General features: G+C 43.0%; 2 protein-coding genes across 7 annotated transcripts in view; one reads left to right on the top strand and one right to left on the bottom strand.

Moving 5' to 3' along the window:
- TANGO2 (transport and golgi organization 2 homolog) overlaps nt 1-4,750 on the bottom strand; it is a 15,860-nt gene extending 11,110 nt beyond the window's left edge. The window contains exons 1-2 of one of the 3 annotated variants that reach the window (XM_021412806.1): nt 4,601-4,750; nt 2,236-2,353 (exon numbers count right to left, since the gene is read on the bottom strand). In XM_021412806.1, the coding sequence (XP_021268481.1) occupies nt 2,236-2,291 (56 nt within the window). In that variant the 5' untranslated portion in view covers nt 2,292-2,353; nt 4,601-4,750. Of the gene's footprint in view, nt 1-2,235; nt 2,354-4,351; nt 4,566-4,600 lie in introns of those variants that run through there. The other 2 variants (XM_021412808.1, XM_021412809.1) reach the window with 2 other exon arrangements.
- Nucleotides 6,349-18,601, top strand: part of ARVCF (armadillo repeat gene deleted in velocardiofacial syndrome) — a 227,007-nt gene continuing 214,754 nt past the window's right edge. For 2 of the 4 annotated variants that reach the window (XM_021413333.1, XM_021413326.1), the window contains exon 1: nt 11,181-11,255. The gene's annotated coding sequence lies outside the window, so the exon portion shown is untranslated. Of the gene's footprint in view, nt 6,524-6,818; nt 6,878-11,180; nt 11,256-18,601 lie in introns of those variants that run through there. The other 2 variants (XM_021413325.1, XM_021413332.1) reach the window with 2 other exon arrangements.

The raw sequence follows: 18,601 nt of genomic DNA, 5'->3' as shown, positions 1-18,601 counted from the left end.
TGCAACTGAGAAATGCTACTAGATGAAATATCTTATTTATTAATAAGCACATTTCACTCCACAGTCACCCTGTACTAGAAGTGTTTTGCCACTCTTTGTATACCCATCTAAACCAGATAGTTCTTAACAACACATTAGCAGGAAATAACTCTCAGAATGTTTTCTGTCACCACTATGTCTGGCTTCCTCTGCTCCACATTTGGAAATGGGATCCTAAGTGGCATCTGCCAATCTGGAAGACCTAATTCAGCATGCTATTTATGAAGCAGTTCGTATACACGATGCACAGGAGAAAGGCCAGATCTTCCTCGAAAGCCCCAGGTGTGGTAGCAATGGATATCTTGAGCTCTAAGCGTTAGTTACCATGCTTCTATGCTGAGAATCACCATTCAGGTGCCCTGCCATTTTCAAACACACGGATAAGTTTTCATTTGACCCCACCCTTCTTGGTCTATTTTCAACCATTATTTTGGGATACAACAAAAACTTCCTCTTACTACCTGCACATCAATTACACTCACACAGCAGAAGCCAAGTTCGCTCCTGTAGACTGCAGTTAGACTATACACTTGTCATTCTATTTTTCTAAGAAACAGCATAGAAGAATCAATTTCAACATTACTTCTTTACTCAGAATTCAAGTGTACTGACATTTTTGGGAACAGGTTTTGAGACTTCTCTTGCAAACTCATCTCTTCATCAACATACTGATCTGAAGTGCGACCATGAGTGGTCTGCTGCACCTTAGATAAGCTATGGAAATAATTATAACCAACTATTTGGAAAGAAAAGGGGGCTAATATTTCAGTATCATCCTTGCTGTAGTGCAGATACTTTGTATTTTGCTCAGAGACAGCTTCTTTTGGAAAGCACGGAGTACATATATTTTATCTTACCAATGCCAAATCATCACAACAACATACCACCCAGTACTGCATTATTTCTCCTCCTCCACCTGGTTCTGGCCTTGAGTTATAGACTTTCAATTGGTTCATCAAGTTTCTGTGATCTTGCTTGAATATTCTTCATTTACAGATCTCATTTAAACAAACATCTTTACCTTCGCTTGGCTGAAGCATATCAGTTCCCATTTCCTGAGACTCCAAACAGACACTTGCCTTCAATAATTCTAGATGTGAACAAATTTGTTTCTAGTACCTAAATAGGCACTCAAAAAAATGGCCAAACATACTGCTCTGGAAATCAAAGTCTCCAGGATGGAAAATCCTCCCAAGCATTACAGAGAACATACTTTAGTTTGGCCAAAGAAATCCAGTTTGTCTTTTCCACTTGTAATGGTCAGACCTTCTTTTAATTAGAACAACGAAGTAACGGATAGTAAAAGCTAATTGCAGACATCTTTTTGGAGGTGGACAAACATACCACAGGGCCTGCAGCCAGAGAAACCCCCTGAGGGCTGGGAGAAGTGTTCCCTGAGCTCAGTGTGAAGTAAACAGAGCTCAAGTACAATGTTACACACAGGAGCTGTCAGGAAAAATACACTTGCAGCAGACCAGGACAGAGAGGTCTCACAGCTAAATACTGCTCAGAGAACTGGGAAGACGGGGCAACATCTCCAGCTGATATTTATGTTCTTCAGACAGGAGAGACAAAGGTGAAGAACTGATAGTAAAAACTAAAGGAAAAAAAAAAGTACTTCAACTTTCTTCCAAATAAATAAAAAGATTTAGCTATGGTGTGTTAAGGAACTAAAAAGGGACTGAACTTACACATTTGATTAAAGAAATAAAATTAAGATCAGCCACCAAGAACACCACAGCCCAGTACTCACTGCTGACACAACGTTTGTCAGAATCATTTATTTCAGAGGCAGAGAGCAAGAGTCTGCTTAACAAAAAGTAACGAGAAAATTAAAATTAATTAAGCAATTGATGGTCCATCAAACATGATTCCCCTTAATTTTAAAGCTAGAAGAGAAGGCAGGAATTTGAAACTCTAGATTACAATTTATGAAGGATGCATCCTGCACACATGACAGATCACCATCAAGAGGCCCAGAACCAGAGGCCGAGCCTTCTGACAAAGGTACAAAACAACTTATATAAGCAACTCTATGAGAACCCTTCAAGTACTCCCATGGAGAAAATCTAAGTTCGACACTACACAAGTATAACTGAACACCAAATACTAACTTTCGAGTTTGTAATTCAAACATAAGCAACAAGAAATTGTATAGAAAAATTACAGAAACAGGTGTCTTTCAACCATCTTTACCTGTATGCATTTTTTGAAACCGGCCGGGGATCAAATTTGAATAGAATGATGCACATTGAAGAATGATTAAGTCTCGTTTTTCCTACAAAGGCTCAGTGCAAGGTCATTCTGTAACAGCCTACGAAGAAAACGCAGATCATCTATTATGCCGCAAATAACAAGAAGACAACCTTGCCTCTAGGGTCAAGCTTACAGACTGCAATGCTCACATCCACGCTTACTGAAAAACTGCTTTAAATATATTTTGGTCATCAACAGGCAAAACAACAAGCAAATACAATATGGAAGCTGAAGAGCCATTCTTAGACTTTTATGAATTACATTAACTTCGTGTTTTGCTACTTTTAAAGTCTTTTGACAAATTATAAAATGTACTCCAAGAGAAAGTTTCCTATAGAATCATTATTCCAATAAAGATATAACAGTAATCAATAGCCCGCAGACTCACTATTCATGCTGCAATATAAGAAGTCATGTGTTTCTGAAGAAATAACAATTTAATAGCACAAATTACATGGAGCAGAAAGATGGTTCTACATTACCTCTGTGTACTTCTCATTGCTCTGCATTGAGAGACGTTTGTCTCTGAAGTCACTTCTCTTTCAAGAGAAGCAGTCTTCAAAAATTCTTGTCTAAGCACACACAATTTCAGTGACTAGCATTCTTACTGCACACTCCTATCTCAGTTACTTAACCTTGACTCTTTTTTTGTATCATTCCAATTACCTCATCAGTGTTTTACCTGATATGAAGCTTAGACAAGAAATTGCTGCTGTTGTTAGTTGCAGCAGACAAAGCAGTAAGACACTGTGATTACAGAAACATTTAATCAAGTACCTTCACACGTGTCATTCTTTCAAGTCTATACTGACATAAAAGAAGGTGTTATAATCACTGCAAAAACTTAACTGCCCTCCAAATACTGGGCTTTCATAACAGCTAGTTTTATTATTCCTAGTCAATGGGCCAACAATTTTCAAGCATGAAACAGCGGCAGCAATTTCCTCTGTTTCTTTGTTTCTAGTCTGCTATCTAACTTACGCCTAACACACACAAACCAGCTTGACAAAAATCAACAAACATCCTATAATTAAGCATTCTGCTCCCAGTGTCACTGCTGATTTGGAAGTGGCATTGAAATAATGACCATTCTTATTCTGTGCTGCTGTACTCTGTTAGACAGTACAGCGTGCTGTTTTACCAGCTCTAGCGTTCTGCTAAAAGCCTGAGTGGATATCTGCCAGGAGAAAGCAGTAGTTAGAGGAGATAACAGGAGACCAAATCGTGATAGATTGTGTATGCTCAGAGTTCTACCATCATCTGGTTGATTAGAAGCCATCAATTCACAATTTGGCATAAAACCACTTTACCCTTAAGATCTCCCTATAGCAGCCTTTGAAAAATGAAGTGATTTGTTATGTATTTTGTTTTCCCAAATGAGATATCATAAATAACATGTCAGTTACCACAGCAATCTCAAACGCCTCTCAACTGATCCAGAACTGTTCTTGAGGCAAGTCTAAAAGCCAGCCTGGAGATCATTAGTCACTTGATTCTGACAGGTAACGTACCACAACAATAACTCACAGTCAGAGTCTACAACTGGCTTACTGCTTCTTTTCAATTTGTTTACAGGAAACTAAGCACTATATTCCTCAAAAGCTCATGAAAGAGGAAAAATGGATGGATATTCTTTCAGTATTACAGTGAATTTTTCATACCAAACTATAAGAGACATTGAAAATAGTAGATGTTTGATTGCTTTTTAAAAGAAGTTTTTTTTTTATTATTGCAACCAGGAAAGCATCACTGCTGCTTCACAGCACAGGCAGCGGGGCTGAAAATTACATAAAGATGAGAAGGAAGAGGTGGATGTTGTTGTGCCAGCACTCAGATTGCTCTGTGCAAAGACAATTCATGAAGAATGGAGGGCTGGTAACCATACCAGGGCGAAAGGACTGTCTTCATTGCAGAAGGCAGCACTGTACCCCCTTGCTCTTGGCCTATCTACTTCAGTGTACACACTGTTTGTACCAAGAGAAACCCACTAGCTGACTTTTTAGCCACTTTACTTAAATCAACAAGCATTTACTAAGAAAACAGACAGCACACTCACTGCAGTGACAACTGAAACACCGGAACGCGTATAACTACAACCAAGCCGAGCCTCGGCCGTGCGCGGGCGGCCCCCGACAGCCCCAACCCGATCCCACTCAGCCAAGCGCCCCTCAGGCCCTGCAGGGACGCCCACGGCTAACAGGCTCCTGCGCCGGAGCGCTGGCAGCCCCTGTGGGGCAGCGGGTCCGGGGGAAGGCACCTCCCGAGGCCGCGGAGCGAGCACAGCCACGAGCAGCCCCGCACTCACCCACCGCGCGCCGAGGACGCCGCCACATCCCGGCCAGGCCGCTTCCGGGAGCACCGCGACTTTAAAGCAACACCCGCCCCGATCGGCTGCGGGAGCCCCGCCCCCCGCGGGCTATTGGAGGGCGGGTCCCCCCGCCTCTCCTTCTCGAGCTGCCATTGGCTGGCTCCTGCGCCGCTCAGGGCGGGCGCTGAGGGCTGTTGGCGGGCAGGTGCCCCCGCCTTCCCTCCGCCTTATTTCTGACTCCTTCACAGGTGGCAACGGGCAGCTAGTGGAAGTTGTAAATTAAGAATTCTTTATGGTAATGCTTCCAAGGGAAGAGCAGAAACGCCGTGACTGCTCTTCTTTAAGAGCAATAAACTCCGCATGCACAAGAGATTAAATGTTGATGGGAAGAAAAGACCTTCTAGGGCCGTGTCAGTATGCAATGTGGCTGTTGAGGCAAAACCTCTCATCTGAAGGCAGGACGCCTGGGGTCAGCTGTCAGCCTTGCCCTCGGTCCCGTGGCGTTAAGCACGTCAGCCCCACAGTCCCGCGCTGCCAGCAGCAGATGACAGCGCTGACCTGCGCAGGATTATAAAGATCTACTGCCGACTAGGGGCGCTTGGGAATGCTCACCGGCCCCTTCTGTGCCCCGTGCGTGCTCTCTGCCCCACACCCCAGCCGCGATGTCCCGTTCAGACGCTGTCCGAGGGCTCCGAGCACGGCCCCGCTGCTGGTCGCGCTGCAAGGTCCGCAGCGCTGCGGGTACCCAGGGCAGAGCCGTCAGCACACGGCCTCGGGAAGCTGCAGGCCGCGAGCTTGGCGAAAAGCTCGCACGGCTGTCCCGAGTTCCTCTCAAAAACTAAAAGAGAAGCAGCTCTGATGCTTGCTTATAAACTTTGTTCTACCTTGGAACTGCTGCAGTACGTTACATAGATCGCATCGGGCGCGCTTTAGCATCTCGTCAGACACCACTGACCGCGGCACAGCGCTCCGGTGAGCAGCTCCGCCCCGGCCCCGTTCGCTATCTCCATCCCTAGGTGGTGATCTTTAGTAGCAGCGGCTCGGCGGCTGACCGGGCGGCTCACGTGACGGATTTACCGGCAGAACCACCCGACGCGGCATTAAATCGTCCCGGTCCGATGGAATTCCACAAGCCCACGGGACGACGGGCGGGCAGCGCCCGGCGCATCCCAGCTCGCAGCACGCGCCTCTCGGCCTCCGCCTGCGGAAGGAGCGCTCGGCCGCCCCGGCACGAGGCTCCGCCGCTCGGCCCTCCGCGCGCCGCTCGGATGACGTCACGCAGCGCCGCGCTCTCGCGGGGGGGGAGCGCCCCTCGCCGCTCCGCAGCGGCCGCTCCGCCGCCTCCCGCCCTCCGCCGCGAGCCGCCCCGCGCGCCCGCTGAGGGGGCGGGCCGCGCCGCTCGGACGGACGGCCCCGTCGGCCAACGCGGTTTGGAGCGACCGGCCGGCGAGCGGCCAGCGCCAATGAGATTTTGGTTGCTGAGCGCGAGCGCGGAGGAAGCGGCCAATAGGAAAATTCGCGGCTGCGGGCGGCGCGCGCCGGTTCGCGCGGCGGCTGCGGAGGGGCAGCGCGAGGCTGCGCCGGCGGCGGGAGCGCGAGCGCGGGGCCGCCCCCTCAGAGCCGCGCACGGGGCGGGCGGGGGGTTCCGCTTCCCTCCCCCCCGCGTGTGAACGTCGCGGAACGATAATGCCCCGATTAAAAGAATAAAGAGTTGAGGGACGGCACCGGCGCGGCCCGGGGCCCGTGCGAGGGGCCGCGGCCGGAGGCGCTCCGCAGGCGGTCGCTTATTTTCAATGCGGCTTCGGAAGGGCGCGCGTCTGTCAGCGCCGCCCTCGGAGCTGCGCGCGGAGCGGCCCCGGCGGCAGCGAGCTGGAGAAACGCCCCGCGCCGCTCACGGCAGCCAAAATACTAACGGCAGAGGTACACGCGAGAAAAGGGTTAAGGATCCCTTCCACCCCCGGGGGTAAAGATGGTCCCTTTACCCTTTGTAGACAGAACAGAAGGGGGGGGCGGCCCCGTGCCGCCGCGCCGGGTGAGGAGGCGGCGAGGCCCGCGGTCCCGGGGGAACGCGCGGGGCGGGCGCGGGCTGCGCTGCGGGGCCGGCGCTGCGGGGGCTGCTGCGCTGCCCGGCTCCTGCCGAGCGCTCTGCTGAAGAGCGGTGTTTGTGTTTCTTTTCCTTTTCCCTGTACGCCCGCCTCCCGGCGACACCGCGAAGTCGGCGGCAGCCAGGAAAATCAGCCGAAGGCGGAGAAGCGGGAGAAGGCGGAGGAGATGGTGAGCGGATCGCTGGGCTGGGCTGGGCGATGGATGGGGCTCCGGGAGAGGTCCTTGGCGGTGCAGCGCCTTTGGGGAGGATTTTGCATCGCGGTTGCCGAGCAGCCGCCTTTGTTTGCCGAAGATTGGCGCTTCGGGCTTAGCGGCGTTCCTCGCTTAATTGCGAGGTACGCGGGCAGGAGTTGATGCTTACGAATGGCTAAAATTGCATCTGCTGGCCACGCACCCGAGCAGCCCCTAAACAAACAGGCGCTGTGGCAATCTGCGGCGTGATGGGCAGCTCTTGTCATGGAGGGAAGTCATTGCTCGGGTGGTTTGTGGCATGCGTACGAGATGACTCTGTGGCAAAGACCAAACACAACGAACCTATTCCTTCGCGAACGTGAAATCCATCACAAACTTCAGAGCCAAAGTTGGGTGGTTTCCTTCTTTCTCTTTTTTCCTTTCTTTCATTTCCCTGCAGCGCTGCCGTGCGTGATTAAGATCTAATGCTTGCAGAACTTGAGCTCAACTCTAAAATGCTCCCTTCAAGCATACGTGTAGTAGACTGTCGTTATCCTTCTATTTTTTAGATGCAGGCACTTGTTTGTGTGTGTGGGAGGGGTAGTTCTTACATAGCCTTTGCTTTTTACTGTGCACTGCTGTGCCTTAGGCAGGTCACAGTACAGCCTGTGATTCTTAGCGTGTAATAAAATCCTTGGCTGATAAATTTAAGTCAAGTGAGGACCTGCTTTGATGCTAGTAGTATCAGGTGCAAGTTTGCGTTCATAACAGCACTGTTTGTATTAATGAGAATATTTATAGTAAAAATCGTGATTCTGAATGACAGAATATTGACATTGCTTATTGTGTCTTGCTGTGGATGAAGTGCTGCAGTCTGCATTGAGCACACCACTCCTTTAAGTATCCGTAATTTTCAACATATTTTGTTTACAAAATTGTGGTAGACTGCATGGTGCAGCATTAAGACCTGAAATTGTGGTGGATTTTGAAATGTAACTAGGGACTGCAATAGAGAAAACTGCGGCTTTGTGTTAAATCTGCTCAGGAAAAGATGCTTTGTTACATTCAGTAAAGCAGTACGTACCCCGGGACTGAAGTCACTGAAAGGGCTGCGTAGCTCCGAGTTTATACCAAAAAAATAAGTTGTGAACTATGCAATGCTTTTCATCATGCAGCCCGCTTGGATGGATGGCTGTTAAATTTATTTTAAGCAACCTCTCTGTAAATGCTTGTCTAAAATATTTAAATTACATGCTCCATTAGGCAAATGGGTTTATCTTCCCTTTGCTTGGCTAAAGGAATGTATTAGGAGTGCAAGCTTTGGAAGAACAATGCCGTTACCCTGCATACTTTCACTGTGTAGTTTATCCTCATGTATTGTCCAAAGGTGCTTAGAATGTATTTTATTTGACATGTGATCTATACAAAGTTGACTTTGATTTTATTTTCTCTGCCATAGTTGCCGTCAATGTGAGTAACTGGAATTCCATTAATGTAACCTGCTATCAGATTTGACCTGGTGTTTAGCTAGGATTGATGACAATTTTTTTTTACCTTCTTTGATTTTCATCTGTTCATTCAAAATCCCTGCAGTGGATTTAGTCCCAGCAGTTCTTTAATATAGGAAAAACTGGTAAGAGTTGCAAAGGGAGACGCATTCCCATTATATTCAGTTAGGATGTTGCATAGAAAGGGCAAAATTCCTGCCATATACTTTGCACAAACATATTTTGTACAAACCACAGTTTAGAGTAGGTGTCTTACCATGAAGACCATCTGCACGCATGTTAGTTATATAAAACTAAGCTTCCGTATTTGGTTTTATGCAATACAGCACATGATTTCTGCAGCGTTTCTGGTGGGCTCTTGTTGTTGTCAGAATTGATGCATTGTGAGGGAAACCTTCTAAGAGTTCTTGTGCTACCAGGTTTATAATTTGTTGCTCTGAATATTTTATTACGTGAGTACAGAGCCCTGACACAAGCATTGTAAACAAATGCTGAAGCAGCCAAGTGTGAGATTGCGTTTAGCTGTAGTCTTTACATTTAAACCAAAGTGTGGCAGGATCTTGGCCAGTCTGAATGTGTTTCTTTTCTTAATGGCCATCAGAGTAATCATCAAAGGTGAAAGGTTAGGTCAAATTTTTTACTTTCTTGCTGGTGTCTATGGAAGAGAGAGGAAAAAGGCTAACTTCAGAGTTGGATCAGTATGGATTGGAAAAGGATTTATTGGATTCAGAAAGGTTAGTTAGACATGATATGAGTCACCTGAAACCGGGGGATTTCTTTTTACTTCTTTTATTTTTAAGGATTAAAATCCCCACTTTTTTTTTTTTTTTGAAAAGACGTTCTTCCCATAATGAAAACATTTAGGATATGCATGCAACTTGGTAAACATTTATTTAATGAAATATTTTTGTTTTCCCTTGGCTAATTTGTATCAAACAAACAAAGCCGCCGACCCGTGGTGAAAGTTTTTTGTCCCTGCTAGTGCTTCTTGCTGCTGCCTGCTTCTCCTACTTTCCTTGCGATCCAAAACGCTGTGTAAGGCTACTGCTGCTTCTCTGCATTGATGTTCCAGAAGTCTACATCTTCTGCATTAGCTTGGGTCATTTTAAATTGTATTCATTTTAAATAGTATGCAAGGCAAATAAGTTGCCTAATTCTTTTTATGGTTCTTTTTTTTCCTTCAGTGTTGTAAGAATAGGCGTCTCAATTAAGTGATAGCCAATCTTTTGAAATGCTGGAAGCCAGGCTTACCGCAGCCACGTTTTCAAGAAGCTGCATTTTTGGCATGTACACATGGAATCATTTAATAGTAAGTGGACAGCATCTATTATTCATCGTTAATTTGTACACGCTACATCAAACAAAATGGCATTTGAAAGTCCTGATTAAACTCATTGATTGCCATGGTGTTTTGGAATGCTCTGACATTTTACCTATCAAAATACACACTTCTTTAGAACGTCAGTAACTTGGGAATAGAAAATGTACAAGAGACCCACTAGAAATACGTGTATGGGTGGTATTATGAAATACTTTAATCTCTTGTAGAGAACATTTCAATTTAGTTAATAAAGCTCGTGCCTAGACACTATTCATCCCTTCAGAGAACATGGCTGAATACATTCTAAAATAGTTGTCATTTCTGGGAGCATATCACCATTGAAACAAATAGCCTTTTTGAGAGAATTAGGACTCTTAACTAAGCGAGGCACCATAATACCCCTGAAATGACTTCATTTATTTATTTTCACTAATTTATTTATTCAAATTCTTCAAAAATCGGTACTGTTCTTACACCCTTATATTTTGCTGTGAAGTTGTATTTTTGTCATCCAGTCTACATAAAATTGATGGAAATGTCACGGCAAATAAAAGCCATCTGAAGTCGGTTTTAGGAGGTTGGCCACAATGAATATGAAGGAATCTGCTTAATTATATTTTTCAAAACCTCTGAGGAGTTAACTTAGCAGAATCAGTGGGTGCTTCTGTAGGTACCTGAATCTGTGTTTTCTCAAGTGTAGACTTCTTGCACAAGCTAGCAAATGCTTAGTAGGAATAATGCATTGAGGAATGGACCTGTGAACCAGAACACGTGCAGCTTTGCATCTCTGAATATCTCTTTGAAGGATCTATTAGTCTGATTTGGTGAGTCTTAATCCTCTGCAATCAGCTGATATCAATTACAATGAAAAAAGTAAGTTTGAATGTTGAGTGCAGTTAGAAAGACCAATGTCATAGTGGTTAGATCACAGATTCCAGGCTGGGTAGCCCAGTAAAGTAGTTTTGTGCCAGCACTTGTTTAATGGCTATTAAGATAGGTTTCTTGTAGTGTGGATGCTGCTAGACAGGTTCTCGCATTCATCTCAATCTTGGAGATCTCCAAAATTGTCTCGACACATGAAAGAAACCATTTCTAGCATAAGCAATGTTTCCTCTAATTTAGATACAAGAAACATTTGGAAAACATGAAGATTATCTACCCCTCTTTCCATGTAGATGTGATTAAAGGAAATCCCCCATCTTAAAAATTCAGCGTTCTTTAAGACACTAGTTCACTTCCAGATAAAAACCCCTGCAATTAGAGTGTGCCGTAATCGCTTAGAAAAAATGGAACCATGAAATAACCCTGTTACTACTGTAGGGGAGCTGTTAGGTGGGGGCTTGAACCAGTGATTGAGCACCTGGTGAAGGGGTGGCTGGCCCAGGGAGCTCAGGCAAATTGGTCACACCTGTGCTCCCCACCTGAGCAGAAGGGGTGGAGCCAGCCTGGGTCTTACAAGGGCCAGGTGCTGCAGGGAGAGCAGCTCTTGGACCTGGGCTGCTTTCTGAGGAGTGCTGTGCAGCCAGAGAGCCCCTTCACCAGCTGGGTGAGTTCAGTTCTGCTTTCTGTGCACTGCTATTGGTGTACTCACAAATACTTCACCTGATGTTGCTGAGAACCTGCTCTTTGTGGGCAGGACATCTGCTGTTCCACAGAGGCTGTAGAGAAATCAGTGTTGGAAGGGTTTGGAAATAATTACAAGGTGTTTGATTAGGGAAATGTTCATCAAAGGTAAATGTTGTTCTTTCTAAATGGAATATCTTTAGTACTTCTTAGAGGCAGTACTGTGTTTTTGTCTTTGTTTTTTACTGAAATTACTGATTATGAACGGCAGTGGCAGAAATCTTGTTGTTAGCGTTGGTGGTCATTGGTTATAGCAGACTGATTTGGATCTTGGTGTCTGCAACAGGAAGTTAACTCTAGTCATAATGCTGGTGGTATCACAAGATACTAAGATCCACCAAGAACACGTTACAGTTTGTTCTACGCTACTTCACTCATTAGTTCACATTGCCTTGGGAAAATCTTGCTGTGTTTCTGACCTGTGTGCAGTCTGTTATCTCTACAGACAGTGGGGCCGCTTTCTTGGTCAGTTTGTAGTCTTTGTTCCATAAGGCTCTTGACTATAGTGTCAAAATTTTCTGTGCGTACTTCATTTGATGTTATTTCTAATTGTGCTTTTCCTGCATCTCTGTGGACTTGAGTTTTACTTCAGAAGCTGCAGCAGGGTTTCCATGTTGCTGGGCTTCCACTGTAGCTTCCGAGCTACAGTGTGGCTGTGCGCTGGTGGCACTGCTACTATTAGCTTGTGATTCGTAGGTCAGGGAGTAATTGAGGTTTTGCTATCTAGGCAGTATTGTCTCCTTGCTGCTTCAGTGCTTACATGACATCTCAAGCTTGCTGAAGATGAAAAAGATGCTGTCAAGGTATCTTACACCGTTTCTTCTGTATTATTTAATTTGTTTGCCTTCTTATTGCTGTCATAAGCCATTGGGAGATTGAAGTCTAGTGCTTTGCCAAGAGGTTTTTCTCCTCCGGAACAATTACTGTTTAGCTATGTAGAGTTTATTTAAAAGTTGTGAAGTATTTACTGTCTTCTGAAATACATTACTGAAAAGTTACAGCTTAAACATTGCAAGTGAGAGAGAAAAAGTAAGTAAATCAGTTTGGGACCAGACCTGACGTTGTATAGTTATAGTAAACTCAAAGTATTTCTTTACCTTATTTCTTTCAGGCTTTAGTAATTGGGCTGTATAGAACTAGGCGTCTGTCCTTCTTTTGCACTGGGCTTCCCAGGGGACTGATATCAAGACCTCTCATTCTCAGCTGGATGTTTTTTGACTCCCTAGCGAAGCAGTTCCTGCAAGGATTTTTACAGGTCTGGTGGCAGTGACTTCCACGTGCGGAGCAGTGGCTTAATTTGAAGTACTGGCCAGAGAAATCAGGGTCTGGGCTTAGTGACGTTATTTTCTAAGCATGTATTTTTTTCTTATTTCTGCTGTCATGAAGACAGTGATGGCTTTTCTTTTAATACCGAAGAAAAGTTATCTTAATTGCTTGCTGTTACAAAGTCTAAATTGAGCTACCTTTGTTGTAATGCGGAGTTAATGAAAGTAGAGTTATTCTTGCCGGTAATTTATTGCTTATTTTTCATCTGCTTTGGTGGTGTAATTTCTACCCCTGAATCCAAAGTGTTGAAGTGTAGTTCCTCCATTATAGTAAACATGCTACATTCAATTGACGTAGTGATAAAATGCCAGGTAACTGCTTCTCAGGTTGGTGATGGAAGTGTTCACCCAGGTTTTGTCTGGATTATTCCTATGTCTAGGAGACTGTATAGCAATGCTCAGTCCACAGTGTCTTCTGGGTTGGGTGCCTGATGATTAACTACCTGGCTTCTGAGAGAGCTGAATGTATGTAATGATGTTGGATCAACTTACGTTTGTAGGTTTTTAAATTAAAAAGTAGTAATCATTTGATAGTATGTAGAACAGCAAAGGTTACAGAGATTCCCCAGAGCACAGTGGATTGCAGAATGACTTCAAATGTGGTTCATGAAGCGTGGGCTCTCTCTGAGATGGTTTCAGTAATGTTAGGGATGTCAATTAGGTTCTTCTGTTAGAAAGGGCAGTCACTTTAAGATGCAAATAAAAACAGTGGAAAGAGATAAACAGACAACAGTCTGCAGAGAAGCTTCATATGTGTTGATCAGTGAAATGACAACAGCTACCCATAACATTTTGATTCAGTTTTGGATGTCAGTAAGTGTACCCAGTTGTTGTCCTGATGTATGAAAAGCATAGGTTTGCTATACGTAGTGGTTCTAAATTTAAGAATTTTCCTGTATGTTGAAGACTATCTCTTCTGCCTGAATAAATATCCCATTTGACTTTATTTTATTGAAGTAATGTCAAGTGAAGTGTCACATGTGAATCCTAACTTAAACTGGCAGCGTTCCGCTTCTTTGTGCCACAGGCTGGGTCATACCATGCAGGTATAACTTCTCCACATACTGTTATCCTGGTAGTTCTTTAATTCAGGGTGACAATACAAGTGGTGGGTTATTGACAGCAGCTGAAGTGAGATCATTATGACTGTAATCAATAGCACGCCTACATGGAATAACAACTACTACCAGGGACATATTTCGAATTGATTTGGGAATTTATGCTGCTTGCACTACCCCCAGCCTGCTACTTCCATAATTTATGTAATAAAAATCTCTACTTTACAGAAGCTGTTACTAAGTTAAATATCAAGAAATGATGACATGGTGAATTCAAGATGTAAATTACATATTGAAGATTTTACTATAAGCAGAAATAGCGCTTACTGAATTCCTGTGGGTTCTGATTCAGGACCGAAGCACTTCCTTACTGCGGGCTGAAAGATAATGGAAGTGAAAAACCATTTTCCTTTTCCCAAGGCAGTATTTAGAGGTGGAGGTAAGATGCTTTTTATGTGATTTGACAGTGGAATTCCATTGAATTGTCACTTTTAAGTTTGAAACCTTGGTAGAAGTTCTTTACCAGTAACAGTTATCCTTACTGCAGTTCTTAAACTGGGATGTAATTTTCTTTTAATACTGAAGCATATTCCTGTCTCTCCCTAACTGAGGAATGTATTTTAAAAGATTGATTCTATCCTCTGATTTTCTAAGCATGAAGTTGGTAAAAATTGAGGAGAAAGTACAGATTATTATCAGGAAATTGGTAGTAAGAATATTCCTTAAAAGTAATACCTGGTTTCGTGGAGATACTTGCTGAATCTCTTACTTGCTACATCTCTGTTCATTTTGTTGATTAGGTGATTAGCTGTGAGTCCAGTGGAAAATTACTGTGTATGCATGTTGATTAAAATCTTTATTAGGTTTAAGTATGATAAGAAAACTTCAACAGTACATCACAAATAGTCTTGGCATGTGAAGCCTATATAAATCTTCCAATGTAATTGCTTATGCAGATTGATGTGTACTGTAGATCTTGATTGGAATGCCAGACAAAAGTAAAATGTGCAAGTACTGCGTGCACTAGCTGCCTAGATACACGGCCTTCTATTTCTGGTGGTGTTATCTTTATATCCAAATATATCTGCAGTTCGTCAACAGGTGTAACCTCAGTGTAGTCTAAAGAAATAGGAATGTCTTCAGGTTTACTGTTATTCAGATTATTAAATGAAGTCCTAATTCTTGGTTAATTTCTGGATTTTATTTATTGTCCATTTAAACCATTTTAGTGGTATTGTTACTTTGTTCCAGAGGATTTTTGATGTCCAAATATATTTGTGTATTTTTGTGATATCTCATTAACTACTGAAATCATAGGATTCCGAATATTTCGGGTCATGAGGTGAACAAGAAAATTCTGTGGCTTTTTTCAGCACGCATGTTGAAAACTACACTCAGTTTTAAGGTATGGAGTATGTTCCCAACCTGAGCTGAGAAATTCAGAGGAACTTGAAACGTAAGAGTTTCAGAATACAAAGTTTCCATTTGTACTATTGTAAACTGTGTAATGAAGCCTGATTTCCACTTCAGATTCAATAATACAGAGAATATTGAACATCCACGCTTTCTTCAGGCTGTGTGGTGGACTATATTGCCCACAATTAAACAGATGAATGCACAAATAAGGACAGGCATCCCTCTAAATGGTTCTGTCTATATTTAGCAAATTCTTCTCATTTCCCTCTCTGTAGGAGGGTACTGATATAGGTAACTTTAATGTTGGCTGATAGAACTGTGAGTGTTTTGAGCTCCGTCCTATAATATATTTTACTTTCCCATATTATTCTGACCTTGTATTCTTTCTGTTCCTTTTGGATAAAGTCTTTTTATGTCCTAAGTGAGAGGCTTGCTTCACATTGTCTGAATATAAAAAAATAACTAAAAGCCAGCTCAGCTCTTTGTGCTGCAGAGGAGTAGGAAGAACTTGAAAGTTTCACAGGATAAATGTTCTGAAATTTGTGAGGAATATAACCGAGGCAGAGAGTGGTGAAAAGAAACCTCACTTTCATGAAAACCAAAACTATAGAATCTGTAGCTTCTTAATTCACTTTAGGCATTGATACTTGAAGGACTTCAGTCTGTGTTTTCATCAGGAAGTATTTTAACACTAATTTTATAGAGATTAATCTTGAGCTCATCACATCATTCACTAATGTCAAAATAAGATGCAAAAACTTGTTATTGCAATGAATCTTGTGGAGACAGGGCTCAGAGTAGGAGAAACTGTGGAACAGAAGTGACAGAAGACAAGTCAGAGGAGGTTAAACCATACACTAAAGATCTAGTAGGTCATCTAGTCTGTTCTTTGCATGCTTTGTCCATATAGCATATAAACTCTTTTCTGCAAACTGGGATGTTGTACAGTAATCCGAAGTCTTTTTGCCTCACTTTCAAGTACCTGATTTCTCAAGACTTCAGTGCACTAAAGGCAGAGACTATCAGGAACTGCTCCCGAGTTGACGAAGAAATGTGTAATACTTGGTGACATACTCCTTCCTTGGCATAGCACGTGTACATGAGTGAGTTGTGCATCTGAACCTAGCAGGTCTGGGACAGTAGGCTGAGTTTAACACTTCCTTCTCTTTCTTGCGCTTAGGGAAAGTATTATTTCATTTTTCCTTCAAATATGAATCTGTGCGAACACCATGACCTCAGTCTGTATTTCTACACCCAGATACCTCTTTAGTTAAGAGAGGAATGTAATGTATAGCAGCTACATCTGAAAGAATATTCCTCTGCAAGGATGTTATAGCATTCACTTCTCATTTTAGAAACCCGAGCTGTACAAAAGCAAATTACTTCACTGCTTTAACTGTGGACTGTTTTCTGGACAGCCTGCTGCTCATCTGCCTTTACAAGCATCTTATGTGCAACTCTGCTTTCCAAAAGCTCATCATTCTGATGGTTAAAAATGTATCTGTTCTTCAATTTGTTTTTTATTTAGCCAGTTCATATTGATTTGTTTCGGTGCTTCAATGGCTTTTTCTCCCTGAGAGTTGCGTGTTTAGTATATTTATTGAGAGCAGTTCAACCTCTCTTCTGCCTTTGTTTTGCTGGACAAAATAATCCAAACTCTTGTTCTCCACTCATAAAACGTGCAGTCCATTCTCACATGATTCCAGTAGTTTGTTTGTATGCCAGATCAGCCTACCACCAATATAAATCTTTGGAACGCTGTATTAAATCTAGCTGTACTTCTGATGCCATATACACTGATGTTATTTCCCCCTTCTGCTGACCGTGGTTCACTGTTACTTCCTATTATTACAGTGTCCTTCTTTTACATGCAGTTCTCCCAGTTCTTAGGTAATTAGATGTCTAATATGCTTTTCCTTCTACACTGAAGAAATCCAAGCTAAGTCTACCGTCTTCAAAATTTTCTAAAAATATGTGCATGTTTCAAAGGAAATCTCTTTGCTTCTTTAATACGCTGTTTTGTTTTTCATCAGAAATAATGAGTAGGCTTGTATAAAGAACCAAGCACAGGAGATTAAAAAATAGTTTAGACAGGGAGTATTCTAACAGATTCTCAGAATAACTAAACTTCCCTCAAGAGGGATACTGCTCCTTCTGTCACTGTTGTGTGACACTTCTGTTTCACTGGAATCCTCTCATACTGACCTCAGTAACTCTACCTACTTCAGGACCATACGTCTAAGGGAGGGATTTACATGAACTAAGAGATGATGCAGGGAGTGTTAAACAATGCTACCGTACTAGCCTGGAAACAGAGACAATGAAAAGGTGTTTTCCACATCAAGAGATGGGCATTAGTTGTACTGAGAGAACCACAGAAAACAGGCAGTTTATGCAGGAATAAAACTGCTTATTGGCTCTTTATTGTTTTTGGCTTTTGAGCTACAGGCTCAATACCTGTGGAATAATGAATAACTACTACTCTGTGCAAGTGCTGTGTTTTACTTTATTAAACAAATTGGCTACTGATCCCTGCAGTGAAAGAGTGTACAGGTGCCAAATGCAGTTCTGTCTGCTGCAATAAAACAGCTGGGAAAAGGAGGCTGTAGGCTAGAGATTTAGTGTGTTGTGTGATTGTGCTGCATGGGTCTGCCAGTGATGCAGAAAGCTAGGCCTGGGAGGAAAAAGCTTTTTAGTCTTTAGAGTGTAGTTTGTCATGGTACCACAAAGGAGGGGAAAGACTAATGAGGATTGCAGAATAAACACAACTATTTGCTGTTGAAATCTATGGGAAAGCAGCTGGTTGTGCAAAGGAGAGAGTTCATAAGTTTTGTTTTCTGAAACCAATATCGTATCTTGGTAGCTTCAAAGATGTATTTTGAAGAACAGTGATTGTTCCAGAATCAGATGGAGTTTGAGCTGTAGTCTATAGGAAAAGCTCTGATCTTCTAGGACTTTTTGACTTTAGTTAAATTCATAAGTATGAGTGGTGTGGAGATCTCAGAAGATTTACTGTCAGTATAGTAGCTCAATTAAGAAAACAAAAATTTCAGTGTTTGATTTAAATTACAGACAGCAAAAAGCTCTGATTTACTGAGGATATCTGCATCTAGGCATGAGGCTACCACACAGAATTTAATTGTTTCCCATTTTGAGGTTATGAATGGAATCAATACCCATTACTTTGCTTTTCATTACTGAAGGCATCTGAAATGTTGACCAACTTTATCTTACATATGTGAAAGGGATCACAAAGCCCTTTCTTACACACCATTCAGCCTACTAGGACATCCTTCAGAGAGCTGTCAGGCTTGGACTGTCACTTGCTTTCTGACTTGAGGGGCTGAAATCTAATTAGGAGGATCCTACAATACAGATGCAGATCACAGGTGCACACAGTGTGGGGAGTCCAGAATGAAAACAATGGTTTTAAAAAGGACCCCAGAATAGGCTCCCTTATTTTAGAGTTC

The sequence above is a fragment of the Numida meleagris genome, chromosome 14 (assembly GCF_002078875.1).
Source record: "Numida meleagris isolate 19003 breed g44 Domestic line chromosome 14, NumMel1.0, whole genome shotgun sequence".
Taxonomy (NCBI): Eukaryota; Metazoa; Chordata; class Aves; order Galliformes; family Numididae; genus Numida; species Numida meleagris.
This window is presented reverse-complemented; position numbering and strand designations above follow the sequence as displayed.